The sequence below is a fragment of the Lepus europaeus genome, chromosome 5 (genome assembly GCF_033115175.1).
Source record: "Lepus europaeus isolate LE1 chromosome 5, mLepTim1.pri, whole genome shotgun sequence".
Classification (NCBI taxonomy): Eukaryota; Metazoa; Chordata; class Mammalia; order Lagomorpha; family Leporidae; genus Lepus; species Lepus europaeus.
This window is the reverse complement of record NC_084831.1, coordinates 120,049,274-120,069,397: the sequence shown is the minus strand read 5'-3', so window position 1 is coordinate 120,069,397 and position 20,124 is coordinate 120,049,274. Positions and strand designations below refer to the sequence as shown.

The following is a 20,124-nucleotide window of genomic DNA, read 5'->3' as shown; positions in this document are numbered from 1 at the left end:
CATGGGATGCCGACGTGGCAGGCAGTGGCTTTACCTGCTGCACCACAGACCGGCCCCAGTGTTTATGTTTTCTAGATGAGGCCACTGAGCCTCACAGAAATTAAAGCATTTACCCAAGGTCAAGTCATCTTCACAAGGCGGGGCAGAGAGCTGTCTGGCTCCACAGCCTGCGTCACTGTCTGCACAAGAGAGCGGTGTTCAGCGGAAGGAGAGGGGAAGGCAGAGAGAAATAAAAGGAACAATGGAAAACCTCTGGAAGAAGCTGCTCGGTGCTCCAGGCCAGCACCGCCCGGGAGAACCTTCTGGAACAATGGGGATGCTGCCCTCCGTCACGCTGTCCGGGACCACAGCCACCAGCCACCTGCAGCTCTGCCACACTTGACAGGTGACCAGCGCAGCTCCAAAACTAACTTTTCACTTGGTGGACTTGCAATTAATTTACTTTTAAGAAGCCACAGGTGGCCAGTGGCTGCGCATTAGAGACCGCAGCTTCAGACCCAGGGTAGATCTGGTGACCGGGAACGCCCTGCCTGTCTCGTCTGTGCCAGGCAGGCTGGCCTGGCAGGACAGGGAAAGAGGAGAAGAGGAAAGAGGCGCGTGTTCAGGGCAGTGAGAAAGCAACCAGGTCACTGTGTAGTCTTTACAGACACCTGGCGGGGGGGGGGGGGGGGGAGGCGGGGCAGCCCAGGAGTGATGACTTGCACTTGACCATCTCCTCTTGGGAGGAATCTGTGTGGCTGATCCCACGTGGGCCTCACAGACTTTCCGGAATCCAGCCAATGTTTGCTGCGATGTACAAACAAGGGACAGGGACAAAACTGGGAGAGACTCTGTCACGGGGAGTCCCGTGACGGAGGGACTCCAGCCGAATCTTCAGTCACACACACTCAAACCAGGCAGTGCCTAAAACACTCACGAGCGGCACGCAGCCGAAAGGACGTTTCCAGACCTCCCTCCCCTCTGCTCGTTCACACTCCATAAATCTGGCCCAGAATCGACAGCTTTACCAAGCCTCCCCCCAACACTCACATGCCCCAAATCTGGTGCCAGGGCCAGAGCCGCTCTTGCAACAGATACCGATTTAGGGTGAGGCGGGGGTGCAGGTCGGTCCCAGGGGCAAAGCAGAGGCTGCCCTAAAGAGAAATTTAGACGCTGAAAACAAGACTTGGAGATACTTACAGGTGCAACAAGTGCCTGTTTGTGCATTGCTTACATTGTGGAAGGAAGAGGAAACTCCCCCACACCCAGGCCTGCCAAGCCCAGTCTGGAAGACGTCCAGGCCCCCTGGACAGCAGATACACCTGAGGAGCACTGGCAGCTTCTGCCTGGGCACGGGGCAGCTGAGCCCGTGGCGAGCCTGCGGCACCGGCTGGAGAGCCGGGGGACTCCCGAAGCCAGCTCCAGCTTGGCTGCCCGCTGCCCCTCGCTGCTCTGGAGCGGGACACACACTCATTTGCTCCACGCTTCCTGTACGCGTTCTTTCTTTTCACCTTCCAGTTTACGGGCTGGGTGTGTGGGTGTGGGAGAGAAGCTGGGTATTTTGACATTTCTGCATTTTCCCTCTGAACTGGAAGGGCTTTCACTTCCTCCCCAGATTCTCAGTTCTGCCTTTCACAGGCTGTCCAAACCTTGGGACCCCCCGGGAAAAGGGAGAATTGGCTACAGCAGGCTGTAGCCAAGGACCTGGCAGCCACGTAAGAGCAAAGGGAAGCAGTACCTACAGCAGTGGCCCCCTGGGGCAGGTGCCCTGGTCCGCGGGCAGAGTGGCAGGCAAGGGAGCCCACCGAGACCTCCACCCTGCCTTGCCCGCCCCTGACACCATGATGGGCAGGCCCAGACCTCCACTTCCCTCCCTCAGCCTCTTCCACCCCAGCATTCAGCCAGAGGAGTGAGTCTCCACTGTCCCCAGCCACCCCCAGCTCGGCCTACTGGTGGAACTCTACATTTGTGGGTCTTAGAGCCACGGGAGGGGGTGGGCCTCCACCCATCGCACCTGAGAACTTCCCTTCTCCACCTCTCTGACCCTCAGCCTCCTCTTTGGCAGACAAAATGACAAGCGGATCCAGCAGGGGCTCAGCAAACAGCCAGGAGGCGTCCATCACCAGTGGCAGTGACGGGCAGGAAGCTCTGCCAGTATTGAAAAAGGGGTCCCTTCCCTGTCCTCTTCCAAGCACAAGGACCACAACCATGCAGAAGAGAGGCTGCAGGCCCTGGAGCCCTGCCTCCAACTGCAGCACACAGCCTGCAGCTGGGAGACACCCAGCAGCGTGTTCGCCCAGGCAGGAGCACAGCAGGTCGGAGTAGCTAGAGCCACGGCCGACAGCAACTGCTCCAAAAGCCGGTGCGCTGCCCCTTAGTTTTCCACTGTAGTCTTAAAGAAGCCTTGAGACCCCCAAATAAACCTGGGAACAGGCAGCTACCCAGCTGCTCTAGAGGAAAGACCAGACAGGCAGCTGGGACCGCAGTGGGGCACACCACACTCAGCAGGAGCAAGTACCCCGCCCCTCCCGGGCCTCCAACCCTGGTCTCAAAGGGGAGGCCAGCCTGGACCAGCCTCAGGGGGTCCCAGTCCCTCACCAGCCTCCCCGCTCAGTGTCACTCCTGGGAGGAGAGCAGTCGGCTGGCCAGAGCTGGTGCCACCACGGCGAGAGCCACAGAGATAGGGTCTGTGGCTCAGCGCCAGTCCACACTGTCAGTCTCTTCACCGTCGGGGCTCCGTCACCCACACAGACACCCAACCGTTGGGGCAGAACCAAGAGGGGTGCCACACACACAGCCCCAAAGCAAGGGGGGACAGGAGGGCTGGCCCCAAGCAGCTGCAGGGAACAGCACCCCCTTAGGGCCAGCCCGCGTTCCTCGCCGGTTAGCGCCACTGCGGGCACAGCTGTGCGAGACTTAAACGCGGGGCGCCGGGAAACAGACTGGAGAACACACCTAGCGCTGCGCACAGACCGCAGGGCGCTCCCCAGCCACAGACGAGACAGCCCCGGGGCGCGCGGGACCCAAGGCCGAAGTCGCAGCAGGGGGCGCCCGAGCAAGCCGGTCGGCCCCGGGCCTGCACCTTGTGCCCGCAGGGAGCCCAGCTCGCCACCGAAAGGGGAGCTGTCACACCGCTGCTCCCCGCTCCAATCTCTCCGCTGACTGCGGTGGCCACGGCGGCTTCCCCTATCCACCCGCAGCCCAGCCCGCCGCGGGCGCCCAAGCCCTTACCCAGCGCGGGGCAGCCCGCCGGGGCCAGTGCCGCGGCCCCCGCCGCCAGCAGGGCGGCCAGCAGCGCGCAGCGGACGGCCAGCTTGCTTCCTCCTCGGCTGGTGACCCGGGCGGCCAGGGCAAGGCGGGCTCGGGCCCCGAAGGCAGCCGCCATCCCCGGGAGGCGGGCGCGCGGCGCACCCCGCGAGTCCCTCGGCCCGGCGCGGCACCCTGCGGCCCGGCTCGGTGTCAGCGCGACTTCCCACATGACTCAGAGCGGCGGACGGTGCTGGCAGCGCAGGAAAACATTTGAGGAACTCGCGCTGGAGCGTCTCTTGGCGGTCCCAGGGTGCGGTTACGAAAGCCCCGCGGATGGCGCAACAGCCCCGCGCCCCGGCCCACCGGAGGGGGTGGCTTCCTGCCGCCGCGCCACACCTGAGAGGCAGGGCGGGGGCCGCGGGCCCCTCCCTCAGGCCCGCCGCCGCTCCGCCGCTCCGCCGCTCGCTTTTGCTTTTTGGTTTCGTGAGCAGGACTGCGCTGCGAAAGAGGCACCTGGGTGTGCCGCGGCCCCGCGCAGTAAAGCTGCGCCTCTCAGCCCCGGGTGTGCCAGAGTCACCTGCGGAGCCCGAAAACCCCCGGCGTCTGGTCTGACCCCAGCAGATTCCCACTTCCTCTCTCTGGAGCGCTCGGCTTCTGTTCCTCACAGGCGGAGCAGCGGCGAGAAAAAACCGGTTTGCGCTCTGGAGTCGCTCAGAGGGACCTGGGTGTCCATCCAGACCTGCCATCTACCGCGGCTGTGACTGCAGTTCACAATCTGAGCCTCCCTATCCTCACCTGTCAGAAGTAAGACAGCCGGGGTGCGCTGTGGCTCAGCTACGCCTGCGCCGGCATCCCCTATAGGCGCAGGTTCGAGTCCCGGCTGCTCCACTTCCAATCCAGCTCCCTGCTGATGGCCTGGGAAAGCAGCAGAGGATGGCCCAAGCTTCTGGCTTCTACCTGGCTTTGGCCAATTTGGGAGTGAACCGGCAGATCTCTAATGCTCTCTGTGTAACTCTGCCTTTCAAATAAATAAAGGAAGAAAGAAAGAGCCTACACTGGACAGGGTTACAGTGAAAATTCTGGAAGTTGGCGTCTAAACACCTGTCACAGTTTCTGGGCCACAGGTGTCCCCTCAGATGTCAGAACTTGCACACACACCCTCCCAACTCGACAGAAACTAGCACTTGACTCCCCGGACTGACCACAGGGACTGCAGGAAGGGGCCCACCAAGGTTTCCGACACAGCCTGAAACTGATACGGTGGTTCCTGAGCCAAATTTGGAGAGGATGAAAAAGGCTGAAATAAGTTCAGGCTAAGAAGCTTCTCGACCAGCGACTGCTCAGGAGACTGAGCATCCGCACTCTGGGCTTCAGGTGGATCCTAACCCCAGATCAGGGCTCCTGGTCAGCTGGAATGGGGACGGCCGGACAGCACCCCCAGAGGGGCAGGACATGGCCCAGAGACACAGGGCTCCTGAAATTCAGCCCCCACACATCTGAATCTGCAGGTGGGACCCCCCCCCCCCGGGTGCACCAGACATGGGCACCGACAGCACCCACGATGGGGCTTGTTTGGGTGGGCTTGCTTCAGCCAGGCCAGCACATGGGAAGAAAGGACACTGGCCATCGGCGCTCTCTCCTGTTGTTTAAAATGGGGCTGCCGCAGGGCGGCAGGGTGGTTTCCACTGTGGTTGCCCCTTCCTCTCTGTGGGTCACACAGACCTGAAAATAATGCGTGGGACCACAGAAACCGGAGGCTGCTGAGGGCCTTGGCTCAGATAGGAGAATTTCCTTGTCTTTCAAAAATTGCTCTGTGCTTATTTGGGAGGCAGAGACACAGAGAGGAGCCACCCTCCTTTGGTTTGCTCTCCAAGTGTCCACAGTGACGGGGAACTCCTTCTGGGTCTGTGATGGCTGGTGGGGACCCACACACTGCCTCTCAGGGTCTGTATCAGCAGGAGGCTGGAGCCAGGAGCCAGGGCCAGCATGCAAACCCAGACACGCTGATATGGGACACAGGTGTCTCCACTGTGAGGCCACACGGCTGCCCCATAGGAGAGTCTAGCAGAGGATGCTGAAGCCGAGAACAAGCAACTCAGGCCCCACCTGGCTTCTGCAATCAAAGCACTTCTCTCTCTCTCCCTCTCCCTCCCTCCCTCTCTCTCTCTCTCTCCCTCCCTCTCTCTCTCTCTCTCCCTCTCCCTCTCTCCCTCTCTCTCCCCTCTCTCTCTCTCCCTGTCCCTCTCCCCTCCTCTCCCCCCTCTCCCTCCCTCCCTCTCCCTCCCTCTCTCTCTCTCTCTCTCTCTCTCTCTCTCTCTGCCCCCGGTGGGGAGCCTCTGCTCTGGAGCCAGGCAGATCTAGTTCCCATCTCAACTCTGCCTCTTGCTGACAGTGCGTCTCGGGAAGTCACTTAACCTCTCTCCGCCTGTTTCCTGATTTATAAGGGAAGAGCAACAATATACAAACTGTTAGAGTTACAGCTCACATCAAGAGGTCTGAGGGTGAGTACTTACCCTTCGGTTAAGATGACGGTTAGGATACCCCCATACCAAATCAGAGTAGCTATCTTCATTCCCTGCCAATGACCTGGGAAAAACAGCAGAAGATGGCCCACATACTGGAGCCCCTGCCACACCCATGTGGGAGACCAGGAAGAAGCCCCTGGCCCAGCCCTGGCTGATGCAGCCACTTGGGGAGTGAACCAGCAGATGGAAGATTCCCTCTCTCATTTTATCTGTGTAACTGACTTTCAAATAAATAAATCTTAAAAAAGATAAATGGTAGCTGTGTTCATTTCCCTCTTCCAGCTTCCCACTCCTGCTTCCTGCTAACGGGGACCCTGGGAGGCAGTGGTGATGGCCCAAGTAGCTGGGTCCCTGCCACCCATATGGAAGACCTGGATGGAGTTCCCAGCTCCTGGCTTTGGCCCAAGTCAGCCGCAGGCTGCTGTGAGCCTTTGGGGCATGAACCTATGGATGGGCGCTTACTCTGTCTCTAATAAATTCTTTTTTTAATTAAAAAAAAATCTGGTCTATCTTAATTTTCCAGGCTCATTTTCTGCATCGCTATGCCTTGCACACAATCACGTTTCCACAGTATTCGTTATGGCTCCTCACTTCCATACCTTTTCTCAAGCTGTCCCCTCTGCCTGCACTCACGTCCTTCGTCCTCTGCCCTACTCACCCTTGAGACTCAGCTTAGATCCCTCTCCAGGGAGCTGTCTGGTCTCTTCCCTGCTTCCCCGGAACCCTGTCATCCACGCGATCCTACCAGGTCCTCAGAACCTGCTAAGCCCTCAGATTGTCTTTGCTACCCTACTTTCCCTGCCATCCCATAAAACTCAGCTCTGTATCCACCCCCATGGCCGCACAGAGCCTGGTACAACGTGGCCCTCCCCAGGGCAACTCAGATCAGGCTCTCTGACCTCCCTCCACCCCCACACTGAGCGGAAGCTCGAATTCTTGGGCCAGCATTCCAAGATGTTACAGGAAGCGCTGATAAGAAAGGGAGGCAAACGTACCTGCGTACCTGCGTGGTTCTCCCTGACCTGCCCTCATGCCAGCACTGGTGGGGTCCCCAGTGTCTCCCGCAGGCCTCCTGGTCCCCAGGAGGATGTGGTGTTGGCTAGAGTGGCAGGGTGGGTGGCAGGCCGGGAATGGGGAGAGTGTGTGTGGCCTGCAGAAAAGAGGAACGAGACACTGTCAGGGCTGGATCACAGCTGTTTCACTCCCCCAAAAGGCCAAAATCCTGCAGCCAAGCAGCAGCAAAGACCAAGCAAGCACTGGGAACTCTGCGCCAGCATGTGCTGCTGCCACGGCGTTTGCACAGGCTCCTTTGAACTGCTCTCCCCTCGGGCTGGGAGGTGTTCACGCCTCCAATTTCCACATGACTGGACTGGGGGTCAGAGAGGTGCCAGGACCGATCAAGAAGACACAGCTGATAACTGGCAGCATCAGCCTGAGGTCTGGCAGTGAGCCCAGGACTCTCCGTGACGGAAGGCTCCGTGGGCCCAGGGCCAAAGTCACTGCGGGACATCTGTCCCTGCCATCGCAGCAGGCATTTAGGGTTGCAAAGGCCAAGGGAGGGAGAGGAGAGGAGAGGAGAGGAAGGAGAGGAAGGAGAGGAGAGGAGAGGAGCAGCCCCTGGCTTTGGGTCACCAGCTGTTGGTCCCCCAGACTCCCTCTGGTTCCCTAGTGTTCCTGCAGTTCCCGGTTGCCTCCCCTAGAGGGGGCAGTTCTGGGCTGACCGGCGCCCAGCAACAAGTCCTCGCTCCGGATTGACTTCTCAGAGTGGGGCCTCTGGGTGGCCCCGCAGAATCCGCACAAAGATGATTCTGAACCCGAACGGGCCTTAGTCGTCCTCGGCTCCCCCTCCCTCGCTGTGCAGATCTGAAACATGAGACCTCGAGAGACGGCGCGGTTGGCCAAAGGCGGCACCGACAGTTGTTGACCCCGCTGGTCCGGAGCCCACGGCGCCTGGCTCAAAGCGGCTGTTTGGGATCCCCACCCTGCCCCCACCCCCCCAGGCTCGGCCCTGCTCCGCGGCCAGAGTTGAAAGCAGTCACAATTGTTCTCCAGTCACTTTGTGAGTCGACCAGTAAGGGCCAGAGCCACTCGTTAAAGGGTTGCGGGGTGGGATTGTGCTGTGTGCGGACCCCTCCCCTGCCCCCTATCTGTCCCCATTCAGTAATTACTGCTTCCAGAAACCCCTCTCCTCCTCCCCTCATCAGCCTGGAAAGAGGTGTGTGGCCAGGCAGCAGTACAGACTGGAGGGGAGGTGGGGCGGGGAGGTGCCCGCAGGCTGTGAACTCAGTGGCCCTGGCCAGTTGCCCTCTCAGAGCCAGGCCCCAGCCAGGGTCCAGCACCCTCAGTCGCCTGGGGAGACCCTCACTTTTACAGCCTAAGGATTTTCACAGTGCCCTCAGCTCTGGCAAAATGATGCCCTAGTCACCGTCTGCGACACACCTCAGTATGATCTGGGTTTGTTTTTTGAAATGCTGATTCTTAAAAACGATTTATTTATTTGAGGGGAAGTTACACACATAAAGAGAGAGAGAGCGAGATCTTCCACTGGTTCATTCCCCAAGTGGTCACAACAGTCAGAGATGGACCAGAGGAAAGCCAGGAGCCAGAAGCTTCTTCCGGGTCTTCCACGTGGGTGCACCTGGGCCTGGGCCATCTTCCGATGCTTTCCCAGGCACATTTAGCAGAGAGCTGGATTGGAAGTACAGCAGGCAGTACTCTAACTGGCACCCAAATGGGATGCTAACACTACAGGCTGAACCCAGTGTGCCACAGCACCAGCCCCATGGGTTTGTGTTCTGTTTTTGTTTGTTTTATTATTTATTTGAAAGCCAAAGAGGCAGAGAGAGCTCCTATCCACTGGTTGCTTCTCAAAAGCCTACAATGGCCAGGCTGAGGCCAGGAGCCAGGTCTCCCACATGGGTGGCAGGGGCCCATCACTGCCTCTTAGCGTGTGCCTTAGGAGGAAGCTGGAATTGGGAGTGAAGCCAGGTCAGAGGCCCAGGCACGGGCATGCAAACGCCCTCCAGGATTGGGATGCAAACATCCCGAACAGCATCTTCACTACTAAGCCAAATGTCGCCCTTTCCTTTTCAGAGCTGCGTGAGGTCCCGCTGTGTGTGCGTGTGCGTGCGGCCCCACTGTGTGTGCGTGCGCGTGCGGTCCCGCTGTGTGTGCGTGCGCGTGCGGTCCCGCTGTGTGTGCGTGCACGTGCGGTCCCGCTGTGTGTGCGTGCCTCACCTTGTTTGTCCACCTCTCCAGCTGTTGACGCCTGGTCTGTGACTCATGCAGCCATGAATGTGATGTGCAGCCGTGTCTGAGCGCCTGCCTTCTGTCTTATGTCTGTACCCGGGAGGGGAGCTGCTGGGGCACACAGGAATTCTGCTTTCATTTGAATTGTCATGCTTTCCAGCAGTAATGAAATCCTGGCGTTCTATAAATACTACAAGAAAGGGAACAAACATTTATCAGCCCTCTGAGAATGATGAATGATGCTAAGATGCTAAAAATCCCTTTCTCTCTCTCTCTCTCTCTCTCTCTCTCTCTCTCTCTCTCTCTTTCTCTCTCCCATCTTTCAAATAAATAAAATTTCTTTTAAAAAAAGTAAGAAGAGGCTGGTGCTGTGGCACAGCAGGTTAACGCCCTGGCCCACAGCGCCAGCATCCTATATGGGTACCAGTTCTAGTCCCGGCTGCTCCACTCCTGATGCAGCTCTCTGCTGTGGCCTGGAAAAGCAATAGAAGACGGCCCCTGCACCCGTGTGGGAGATCAAGAAGAAACTCCTGGCTCCTGGCTTCAGATCGGCACAGCTCCGGCTGTTGCAGCCAATTGGGGAATGAACTATCGGATGGAAGACCTCTCTCTCTCTCTCTCTCTCTCTCTCTCTCTCTCTCTCTCTCTGCCTCTCCTCTCTCTGTGTAACTCTGACTTTGAAATAAATAAATATATCTTTAAAAAAATAAGGGAATTCTGACACAGGTTACAGCATGGTAAAGACATTATGCTAAGTGAAATAGCATGCACGGCTGTGGCACAGGGAATTAAGCTGCCACTTGGGACCCCCAACCCCCAGCTGCTCTGCTTCCAATCCAGCTCCCTGCTAATGCTCCTGGAAAGCCACAGAGGATGGCTCAAGTACGTGAGTCCCTACCACCCACGTGGGAGACCTGATGGAGCTCCTGGCTCCTGGCTTTGGCCTGGCCCAGCCCTGGCTTGCAGCCATCTGGGGAGTGAACCAGCAGATGGAAGACCTCTGTGTCTCCCTCTCTGTCATTCTGCCTTTCAAATAAATCAATCTTTACAGAGAGCGAGAAAGAGAGAAAGCCAGACACAAGAGGACAGCTATCGCATGACTCCACTCTGTGAGGTACCCAGAGCAGTCAAATCCACAGGGACAGAAAGCGAATGGTGGTTGCCAGGCTGCGGGGAGGAGGGAGCAGAGGCTGGGAGTTACTGCTTCATGTGTACAGCTTCTATTTGCAGGATGAAAATGGTTCTGGAGAACATTGCCCGGTCATGGGAATGTGCTTAATGCCACCGAACTATACACTTAAAAATAGTTAAAATGGTAAATTACACATACACACATATACACACACACATATAAAACCACAATTTAAATTTTTTTAAAGATGTATTTATTTATTTGAAAGTCAGAGTTACAGAGAGAGAGAAAGAGACAGAGAGATTTTCCATCTGCTGGTTCATTCCCCAAATGACCACAACAGCCAGGGCTCAGTTAGGTTGAAGCCAGAAGCTTTTTCCTGGTCTCCCACATAGGTGGCAGGATCCCAAGGACTTGGGCCATCTCCTGCTTTTCCCAGGCCATAGCAGAGAGCTGGATCAGAAGTGGAGCAGCCAGGGTAAGATCCAGCGCCCATCTGGGATGCCAGCACTGCAGGTGGCAGCTTGACCTGCTATGCCACAACACTTGGCCCCATTACCACATTTTTCAAAGAGCATCACAATTACAAGATTAAGCAAACTAGGAGCTTGAAGATCTAGATACAAACCAGAGGCATTATGGGGCGGGTGGAGAAGGGGAGCTAATTCATGCTGCTCAGGGATGTAGCATGAGAGTCCTTCGAGAACATAGACTTTTTTAAAACAATACACAGTACAATTCTTTGTCCACAGACTCAGGAGCCAGACTGCCTGGGTTCACAGCTCAGTCTGTCACTCCCTATTTGTCCCTGGACAAGTTACTTAACTTCTCCGTATTTCAATTCTCTATCTGCAAAGTTTGGAAAGCAAACGTACCCTCATCAGACTCCTAGGAGAGTTAGATTAGCTAGCATACGTAACATGTCCATAGCAATGCTGATACATGGTATATGCTATCCCCTAAATGGTTGCAATGGCCCGGGACTGGGCCTTGCTGAAGCCAGGAGCCAGAAACTCCATCCAGGTTTCCCATGTGGATGTCAGAGGCCTAAGCACTTCAGCCACCCTCTGCTGCCTTCCCAGGTGCATTGGCAAGGAGTTGCATCAGAAATGGAGCAGTCGGGACTCGAACCGGTGCCGCAACATATTCTTTATAGACAGAGAAGTCCATTCAAATATGTGTTCATTGTAACTCATTATATCACCCGTGAAGATGGACAGGGGTCACTGGATGTTCCCTGAGGCCACCTCTGGAAGCCCCCGTGGGTGGAACAGCGTTAGGGGTTAGAAAACCGTTTGGCAGCGGATGGAGCCGCCCAGCCGTCCTGTCAGCGACGGGGCCTCTGCCGGCCCGTCCGCCTTTCCTGCAAGGCAGGCGAAACTTGGATTTCACAGAGACGTGAGTTTGTTCACGTGTGCCCCGGCAGAGGCCGCGGGACTTGCGGAACGCCCTCGCCCCGGGGGAGCACGCGCTCCGCAGGCATCCGCAGGCGGCTTCAGGACAGCCTGGAGGTCCCGCTGCTGATGCAGACTCCGGGTAAGCAGATTCCCGAACCTCAGACCCAGTTCCGCCACTGGCCAGCTGGGGGACCTGGGGCAACTTCTGAAATCTCTCTAAACCTCCTTTCCTCGCTTGTAACGCGGGAGCAGTTAGCGTTGCGTGTGCAGAGGGTTCTTGTGAGGACTCATCGAGAAATCGTCCTCCAAGGACCCATGCCAGTCCTGAGCATCCCCCAGTGAATGCCCGGCTAACGTCAGCCCAATGATAGCAATCTGTGCGTCGGCTCTACGGCAACCTCCCCACCTGCGGCAGTCAGGAAGAGGCAGAGATTACCAAACAACCTGGTTTTTTTCTGCTGATATTTCCCTCCAAGGGGAAAAACAAATCCTGTTTGTATTCATGATTTTCACAAGTTTTTTTCCCTAAATACATGACACACTTCCCTGTCCCCACAACGCACACCAGTTTGAAGCAACACGTCCCAGAGGGGAAAAGCGTGCAAGAGGATTCGAGGAAGGCTCACCTCATCCTCCGCTGGTAGGAATCTCAAAGGGTGCAGCTGCTTTGGAGAACAGCCTGGAAGTTCCTCAAATGAGTGAACGCAGAGTGACCCAGCAATTCCATTCCTGGGTGTTTACTCAAAGAAGCGAAAACATTTTTCCTCCCACAGTAACTTGTACACAGATATTTATAGCGGCAATGCTCACAACAGCTACAGGGTGGAAAGGACACAAATGTCCATCAGCAGGAATGGATACACAAAAGACAGTATATCCACATGATGGAATAGTATTCAGCCATAAAAAGGCGCGGGGTACTAATCCATGGTGTATACTATGGGTGAGCCTTGAAAACGTTAGGCTAAGTGAAAGAAGCCTGGCACAAAAGTCTACAGATTCTAAGACTTCATTCACATGAAACTCCAGAGACAGAAGGTAGAGGGCTAGCGATGTGGCATAGTGGGTAAAGCCGCCACCTGCAGTGCCAGCATCCCATGTGGGAACCAGTTTGAGTCCTGGCTGTTCCACTTCCGATCCAGCTCTCTGCTATGGCCTGGGAAGGCAGTGGAAAATGGCCCAAGTTCTTGGGCCCCTGCACCCACATGGGAGACCTGGAAGAAGCTCCTGGCTTCAGATCAACGCAGCTCCAGCTGTTGCAACCAATTGAGGTGTGAACCAGCAGATGGAAGACACCTCTCTCTCTCTCTCTCTCTCTCTCTCTCGGCCTCTGCCTTTCAAATAAATAAATAAACATTTTTTTTAAAAAAGAAGGTGGATTAGTGGTTGCCTACAGCGAAGGAGGAGGGACTAAGTGAGTGACAGCTAATGGTGATGGAGTTTCTTTTCAAAGTAATGAGGACGTTATAAAATTGGTGAACCAGCAGCTGAGATCTCTCTCTCTCTCTCTCTCTCTCTCTCTCTCTTTCTGTAATTCTGCCTTTCAAACAAATAAATAGATCCTTAAAATTGAAACTGACTGGTGATAATTACACACTGGGACCTTTGAACCTGCTAAAAACCATCTGATCATATATTTAAAAGGATGAATTAGGGGCCTCCAGAGAGTCAGGAAGGAGAAAGCTGGAAAGACGCCTGCAGCTTCACTCCCATGCCCAACCACCATAGTCTCCTCTGACGCCTGGTTCGAGTCCCGGCTGCTCCACCTCTGATCCAGCTCTCTGCTGATGCACCTGGGAAAGCAGCAGAAGGTGGCTTAAGTACCTGCACCCATGTGGAAGACCCAGATGAAGCTCCTGGCTTCAGCCTGGCCCATCCCTAGCCATTTCGGCCATTTGGGCAGCAGATGGAAGATCTCTCTCTCTCTCTCAAATCTGACTTGCAAATAAATAAATATTTTAAAGGGGGGGGTAGTGAATTACATTCCAATAAGGCTATTTAAAAGAATAAATACAACATAAATAAAAATGTAAAAACACTTTTGACTCATAGACTTGAGTTCAAATCTTTGTATTAGCTAACCTTTCTCAACACTAGGACAAGAGTTCTAGGCTGCACACGAGGATTAAATGAGACAATAGACCTGGATTTCTTAGCCCAGTGCCAGGGACACAGTATTACCTCAGTGTGTATCAGTAGGAAAGATGTTACATTTCTAATAAATATTTATTGGATGCTGGCACCACACAAACTCAGGGATAAAGAAGTGGAAGGTGTGTCCTCTCCTCCAAGGTCCAAACCTCCCAGGCTCCGCCCCTCCTGCCTTCTCCAGGCCCTGGCCCTGAGCCACGCCCCTTCTCCTGAGCTTCCCGTCAGCTTGCCATGACCTCCTCTCCTATGCTGAGAAAAGGACAATTCCCCTGCGCTGCTGACCCTCTCTGGTCACTTCCCCAAATTTCACATGACAGTAAGTGAAAGAGCAGAACTTACCGGCCCTGCTTCCTCACCCCTACTCCCTTCTCACTCCACCCGCCTCTCCCTTGCAGCTGCCTTTTTGTCTTTTTCTTTTTCTTTTTTCTTTTTTTAGATTGACAGAGAGAGAGAAGAGACAGGGAGAAATCTTCCATCAGCTGTGCCTTGTGCCAGGTCAAAGCCAGGAGCTTCTTCCGGGGTCTCCCACATGAGTGGCCAGGGCCCAAGGACTTGGGCCATCTTCCACTTTTTTCCCAGGAGCATTAGCAGGGAGCTAGATCCTAAGTGGAGCAGCTGGGACGCGAACCGGCAGCCATATGGGATGCTGATGTCACAGGCAGGAGCTTAACCAGCTATGGCACAATGCCAGCCCCTGCACCTGCCCTTTCTAAAGGCCCCTTTCCTTCTCCAGCCCTGTCCCGAGAGACTTCTCAACAACACTGGCCTGGGCACATCACAACAGTGGCCATGACTAAGGCCGTCCTCACGGCGCAGGCATTTGACTGAGACAATCGATTCCCAGAAACACACAAAGGAAATAGATCATCTCAGATGTTTCAAGAGCTATGAAGAAATAACTGCCAGTACGCTCAATTCAACAGACAACTTTTTTTCAAATAATTAAAATATGTATTTTTAATCCTCGTTTTTAATGTTTCTAGGGCTTCTCAATCACATCTTTCTTTTTTTCTTCTTTTTTTTTAAAGATTTATTTATTTATTTGAAAGTCAGAGTTACACAGAGAGAGGAGAGGCAGAGAGAGAGAGGTCTTCCATCCATTGGTTCACTCCCCAATTGGCCGCAACGGCCAGAGCTGCGCCAATCCGAAGCCAGGAGCCAGGAGGTTCTTCCAGGTCTCCCACACAGGTGCAGGGGCTCAAGGACTTGGGCCATCTTCTACTGCTCTCCCAGGCCACAGCAGAGAGCTGGATTGGAAGAGGAGCAGCTGGGACTCGAACCGCCGCCCATATAGAATACCAGTGCTTCAGGCCAGGGCATTAACATGCTGTGCCACAGCACCGGCCCCTCTTTTCTCTTTTTTTTAAGCTCAGGGTGGGGCCAGGCCAAAGCCAGGAGTCCAGAACTCCATGTGGATATGCCCATGATAGGCGGGGGCCCAAGGACTTGGGCTGTTCCCTTCGCAGGTGCATCAAAAAGGAGCTGAGTCAGAATAGGCACTCCCACAAAGACGCCAGCATCGTAAGCCGCAGCTTAGCCCGTTACAAGACGACACCAGCCCTTCCCTCCTCCTTAGTACGCTCTTGGATTCCTCAACACGACACTCTCTCTCTTTCGCTTAGAGACTGAGGGTCCTCCCCAGCCTCTTCCTCATCAACCTGCATTTCACTGTTGGCGATGCTCGCTGGGCCACTTTCTCCTTCCTGCCCCACCCACTTCCACTGACACTCACCTGTTTATCTGCAGTCTAAAATGTTCTTAAGATTTATTTATTTATTTATTTGAGAGGTAGAGTTACAGAGAGCAGGAGAGAAGAGAGAGAGAGAGAGAGGTTTTCCACCTGCTGATTCCCTCTGCAAATGGCCGCAATGGCCAGAGCTGGGCCAATCGAAGCCAGGAGCCATTCAGGGAGCTTCTTCTGGGTCTCCCACGTGAGTGCAGGGGCCCAAGGACTTGGTCCATCTTCTACTGCTTTCCCAGGCCATGGCAGAGAGCTGGATCAGAAGTGGAAGAGCCAGGACTCCAACCAGCACCCATATGGGATGCCAGTACCACAGGCGGAGACTTAACCTACTACATCACAGCGTCAGCCCCAAGTCTAAATATTTTTTCTGTACTCTAGAGCAGCACCTACAGAAAACTAAAAAACATTGCTGAAAGAAATTTTAAAGACCTAAACAAATGGAGAGACATCCCCTGTTAATGGCTTGGAAGAACTGATATTGCTGGGGCTGGCGCTGTGGCACAGAAGGTTAAGCCTCCACCTGCAGTGCTAGCATCCCATATGAGCACTGGTTCAAGTCCCAGCTCCTCCACTTCCAGTCTAGCTCCCTGCTAATGTGTCTGGGAAAGCAGCAGAAGATGGCTCAAGTACTTGGGCCCCCACAACCACATGGGAGACCTGGAAGAAGGTTCTGGCTCCTGGCTTTTACCTGACCCAACCCTGGACCAGTTCTGGTTGTTATGGGCATTTGGGGAGTGACTCAGAGGATGGGAGATCGATCTCTCTCTCTCTGTATCTCTGCTTTTCAAACAAATAAATAAATAAGTCTTTTTAAAAAATTAATATTGCTAGCCGGTGTCGTGGCTCAACAGGCTAATCCTCTGCCTAGCGGCGCCGGCACACCAGGTTCTAGTCCCGGTTGGGGCGCCGGATTCTGTCCCGGTTGCCCCTCTTCCAGGCCAGCTCTCTGCTATGGCCCGGGAAGGCAGTGGAGGATGGCCCAAGTCCTTGGGCCCTGCACCCCATGGGAGACCAGGAGAAGCACCTGGCTCCTGCCATCAGATCAGTGCGGTGCGCTGGCCACAGCGGCCATTGGAGGGTGAACCAACGGCAAAGGAAGACCTTTCTCTCTGTCTTTCTCACTGTCCACTCTGCCTGTCAAAAATAAAAAAAAGTAAAATAAAATAAAAAAATTAATATTGCTAAAATGACAATACTACCCTAAGTCTACAGACTCATGGTAATCCCTATCAAATTCCAACAGCAGGGCCAGCACTGTGGCATAGCGGGTAAAGCTACGGCCTACAGTGCCAGAATCCCATATAGCCACCAGTTCAAGTCCCAGCTGCTCCACCTCTGATCCAGCTCTGTGCTATGAACCGGGAAAGCAGCAGTAGATGGCCCAAGTCCTTGGGTCCTTACACCCACATGGGAGACCTGGAAGAACCTCCTGGCTTCAGATCAAATCACCTCCAGTCATTGCAGCCCTCTGGGGAGTGAAACAGCAAGTGGAAGATCCCTCTCTCTCTGTCTCTGCCTCTCTGTAACTCTGCCTTTCAAATAAATAAATAAATATTTAAAAAAAATAGTTGACTGGGCAATTAATGTCATTGCAGCAAGGGTTAGTTATCACAGGAGTGAACTGATAAAGGAGTTCGACCCGAACTCTCGCACTCGTGTTCAGGCGCCCTCCCTTGGTGTGACGACACAGCCCAAAGGGCCCTGCCGAATGCTGACGCCCTGCTCTTGGACCTGCAAACCTCCAGTAGCAGGAGCCACTGCTGCGCGTGGGAATCCTGTTATAGCAGCAGCAAACAGGCTCAGACACGAGCCCTATTCACAGAAGCTGGAAAACACCCAAAAGTTCCTCAGTAGGTGAGTGCGTACAGGAAACGTGGCCCATCCACACGAGGCATGACTCAGCCCTGAGAAGACAGGAACCTGACGCACGCCACCGCACGGATGAGCCTGGCAGGACGGACACAAAAGGAACTCCACGTCTGTGAAGAACCTGAAGTAGGGAAATACACGGGAGCAGAATACAGCCTGGGAGCTACCAGGATCTAGGAGCAAGTGTGGACAGAGTCACTGCTGGGTGAGGGCGGCGTTTCTGGGGTGCAGAAGGTCTGGAAACAGTGCTGCAGATGGACTTACTGCCGAACCCCTCAGGGCGACGGAGACGGCATTGTGGGCCATTCGTTTGGTGGTGTGTTTGTGTGTGTGTGTGTGTGTGGCAGTTTTAAGCTATTAGTTTTTTTTTTTTTTAACATTTATGTATTCATTTGAAAAGCGAAGAGAGGGAGAGACAGAAAGAGACCTTCCATTTACTGGTTCGCTCTTCAAATGTCTACAGCAGCCAGAGTGGGACAGACCAGAGCCGAGAGCGTTAGCAGGAAGCAGGTGCACTAGCAGGAAACTGAATCGGCACTCCAGTGAGGGATGCCCGCATCCCGGGAGGGGGTCTAACTCACCATGCTACAGGGCCCCCCGCCAACTTAGCAACTTTTAGATCGGTGCTCTCAGGGGCCAGCTCTGCGGTGTAGCCAGCCTGCACCAGATCAGAGCGCTCATTCGAGTCTCGGCTGTTCTGCCCCTGCACCAGCCCCCTCTCCTGTGCGGTAGTGTGAATGTGATTTGGTTCCTGACCTCATGCAATATAGACCCCAGAGTCTTATGTTCGTGGTACGAAGAGGGTGGAAACTTGATCCAGCGATGGTATTTGGAAGTAAGGCCTTTGGGAAGTGATCGGATGGATTGGTTCATTAGAGTGAAGCCCCGATGACTGAATCCTGGTGGGCTTATTTTATTCTATTTATCTGAAAGGCAGAAATATGGCGTGAGATCTTCCATCCACTGCTTTGTCCCTCAAATGCCTGCAACAGCCAGGGCTGGATCAGGCTATCGCCAGGGACCAGGAACTCAATCTGGAAGCCAACTATGCGAGCCAATACTCGCTGGGGTCACAGTGAAGCCAGGACTCACACCCAGGCACTCTGATGTGGGGTGCAGGTGTCCCAGGCAGAATCTTAGCTCTGAGCCAGATGGGTTTACGAGGAGAAAGACAGAAACAGACACATCTCTCACCACGTGATGTCCACCACTGTGGGACTCCGTCAGCAACACAGCCACCACCAGAGGTTAACCAGGGGCATCCACCCAATCTCGCAGTGTGAACTCCCACCCTGTGAGCCCAATGAACCCCTCTTTCAGATATTTCATTACATTGATGAAAAGCTACCAGATAGGGGCTGGCGCTGTGGCTTGGTCAGCTAAGCCTCCACCTGCATCCCATGGGCGCTGGTTCGAGTCCCAGCTGCTCCACTTCCGATCCAGCTCTCTGCTATAGGCTGGGAAAGCAGCAGAGATGGCCCAAGTGCTTGGGCCCCTGCACCCACTTGGGAGACCTGGAAGAAGCTCCTGGCTCCTAACTTCAGCCTGGCCCCAGCCCTGGCTGTTGCGGCCATTTAGGGAGTGAACCAGTGGATGGAAGATCTCTTTCTCTCTCTCTCTCTCTCTCTCTCTCTCTCTCTCTCTCTCTCTCTGTCTCTCCCTCTCTTTGTAACTCTGCCTCTCAAATAAATACATAACTCTTAAAAAAAAAAAAAAAAAGGAAAAAGAAAAGCTCCCAGGTGGAGCAGGGAAGCTCCCAGATGGGGTGGGGGATGTGCCTCGTCACAGGGTTGAGCATTGGAGTTCCTATTTCGTGCAAGGGTGGCAGGTTCAGAGGGGAGTTGGCTCGGAGCTGGGCCGTGCAGGTACATTTCTACAGGCAGAGATGGCGGTGTTAGGGAAGGTGAGGGAGAAGACCCCAGCGATAGGAGTCACATGAACAAAGACACGAAGACGGGAGAATTCGGGCTGCATGCAGAAACGGAGGCATTGTGTTAGCGTAGCCCTGTATAGGAGGCATCACAGAGGAAGCAATAGGAAGTTGCTGAGGCCCCACACAGCCAGGCCTCTGTTGCTATCTCCCTCTCCAAGCCCTGGCCCCAAGAGCTAAGGACAAGCCGTGGAAAACACTTCTTGCTCCCGGCCCGGAGCCCTCTGCTGCCCCTCTCCCATAAGCCCACTCCAAACACACTGCCGTTCAGCCAAGGAAGGTCTGAGACTGCCAGAGACCAGCCAGGAGCCAAAGAAACCACCAGGGTTTGGGTGGTAATTGATGCCTCCGAGTTGACAGCACCAAATCTCAGGACTGTGGCTCAGCAGATGAAGTCGCCACCTGCGATGCCGGAATCCCATGTGAGAACTAGTGCTGGTCCCAGCTGCTCCACTTCCCATCTAACTGCCTGCTAATGTGCCTGGGTAAAGTCCTTGGACCCCTGCACCCACGTGGGAGACCTGGATGAAGCTCCTGGCTCCTGCCTTCAGCCTGGCTCAGCTCTGATCCACTGTGGCCGTCTGGGGAGTGAACCAGCAGATGAAAGGTCTCTGTCTGTATCTCTCACTCTGCCTTTCAAATAAATCTCTCTTTTTTAAAAAGATTTATTTCATTATTTGAAAGGCAGAGTTACAGAGAGGCAGGGAGAGAGAGAGAGAGAGGTCTTCTATCCGCTGGCTCACTCCCCAGATGGCCGCAGTGGCCAGGGCTGGGCCAGGCTGAAGCCAGGAGCCAGGAGCTTCTTCCAGGTCTCCCACGTGGGTGCAAGGACTTGGGCCATCTTCCACTGCTTTCCCAGGCCATAGCAGAGCGCTGGATCGGAAGCGGAACAACAGGAA

General features: G+C 54.8%; 1 protein-coding gene across 2 annotated transcripts in view; it reads right to left on the bottom strand.

The window, feature by feature from the left end:
• Positions 1 to 3,516, bottom strand: part of IL6R (interleukin 6 receptor) — a 48,900-nt gene extending 45,384 nt beyond the window's left edge. For both annotated transcript variants that reach the window (XM_062192367.1, XM_062192368.1), the window contains exon 1: positions 3,211 to 3,516. In XM_062192367.1, coding sequence (XP_062048351.1) covers positions 3,211 to 3,457 — 247 coding nt within the window. In that variant the 5' untranslated portion in view covers positions 3,458 to 3,516. The remainder of the gene's footprint in view (positions 1 to 3,210) is intronic.
• Between the last annotated feature and the right edge of the window lie 16,608 nt (positions 3,517 to 20,124).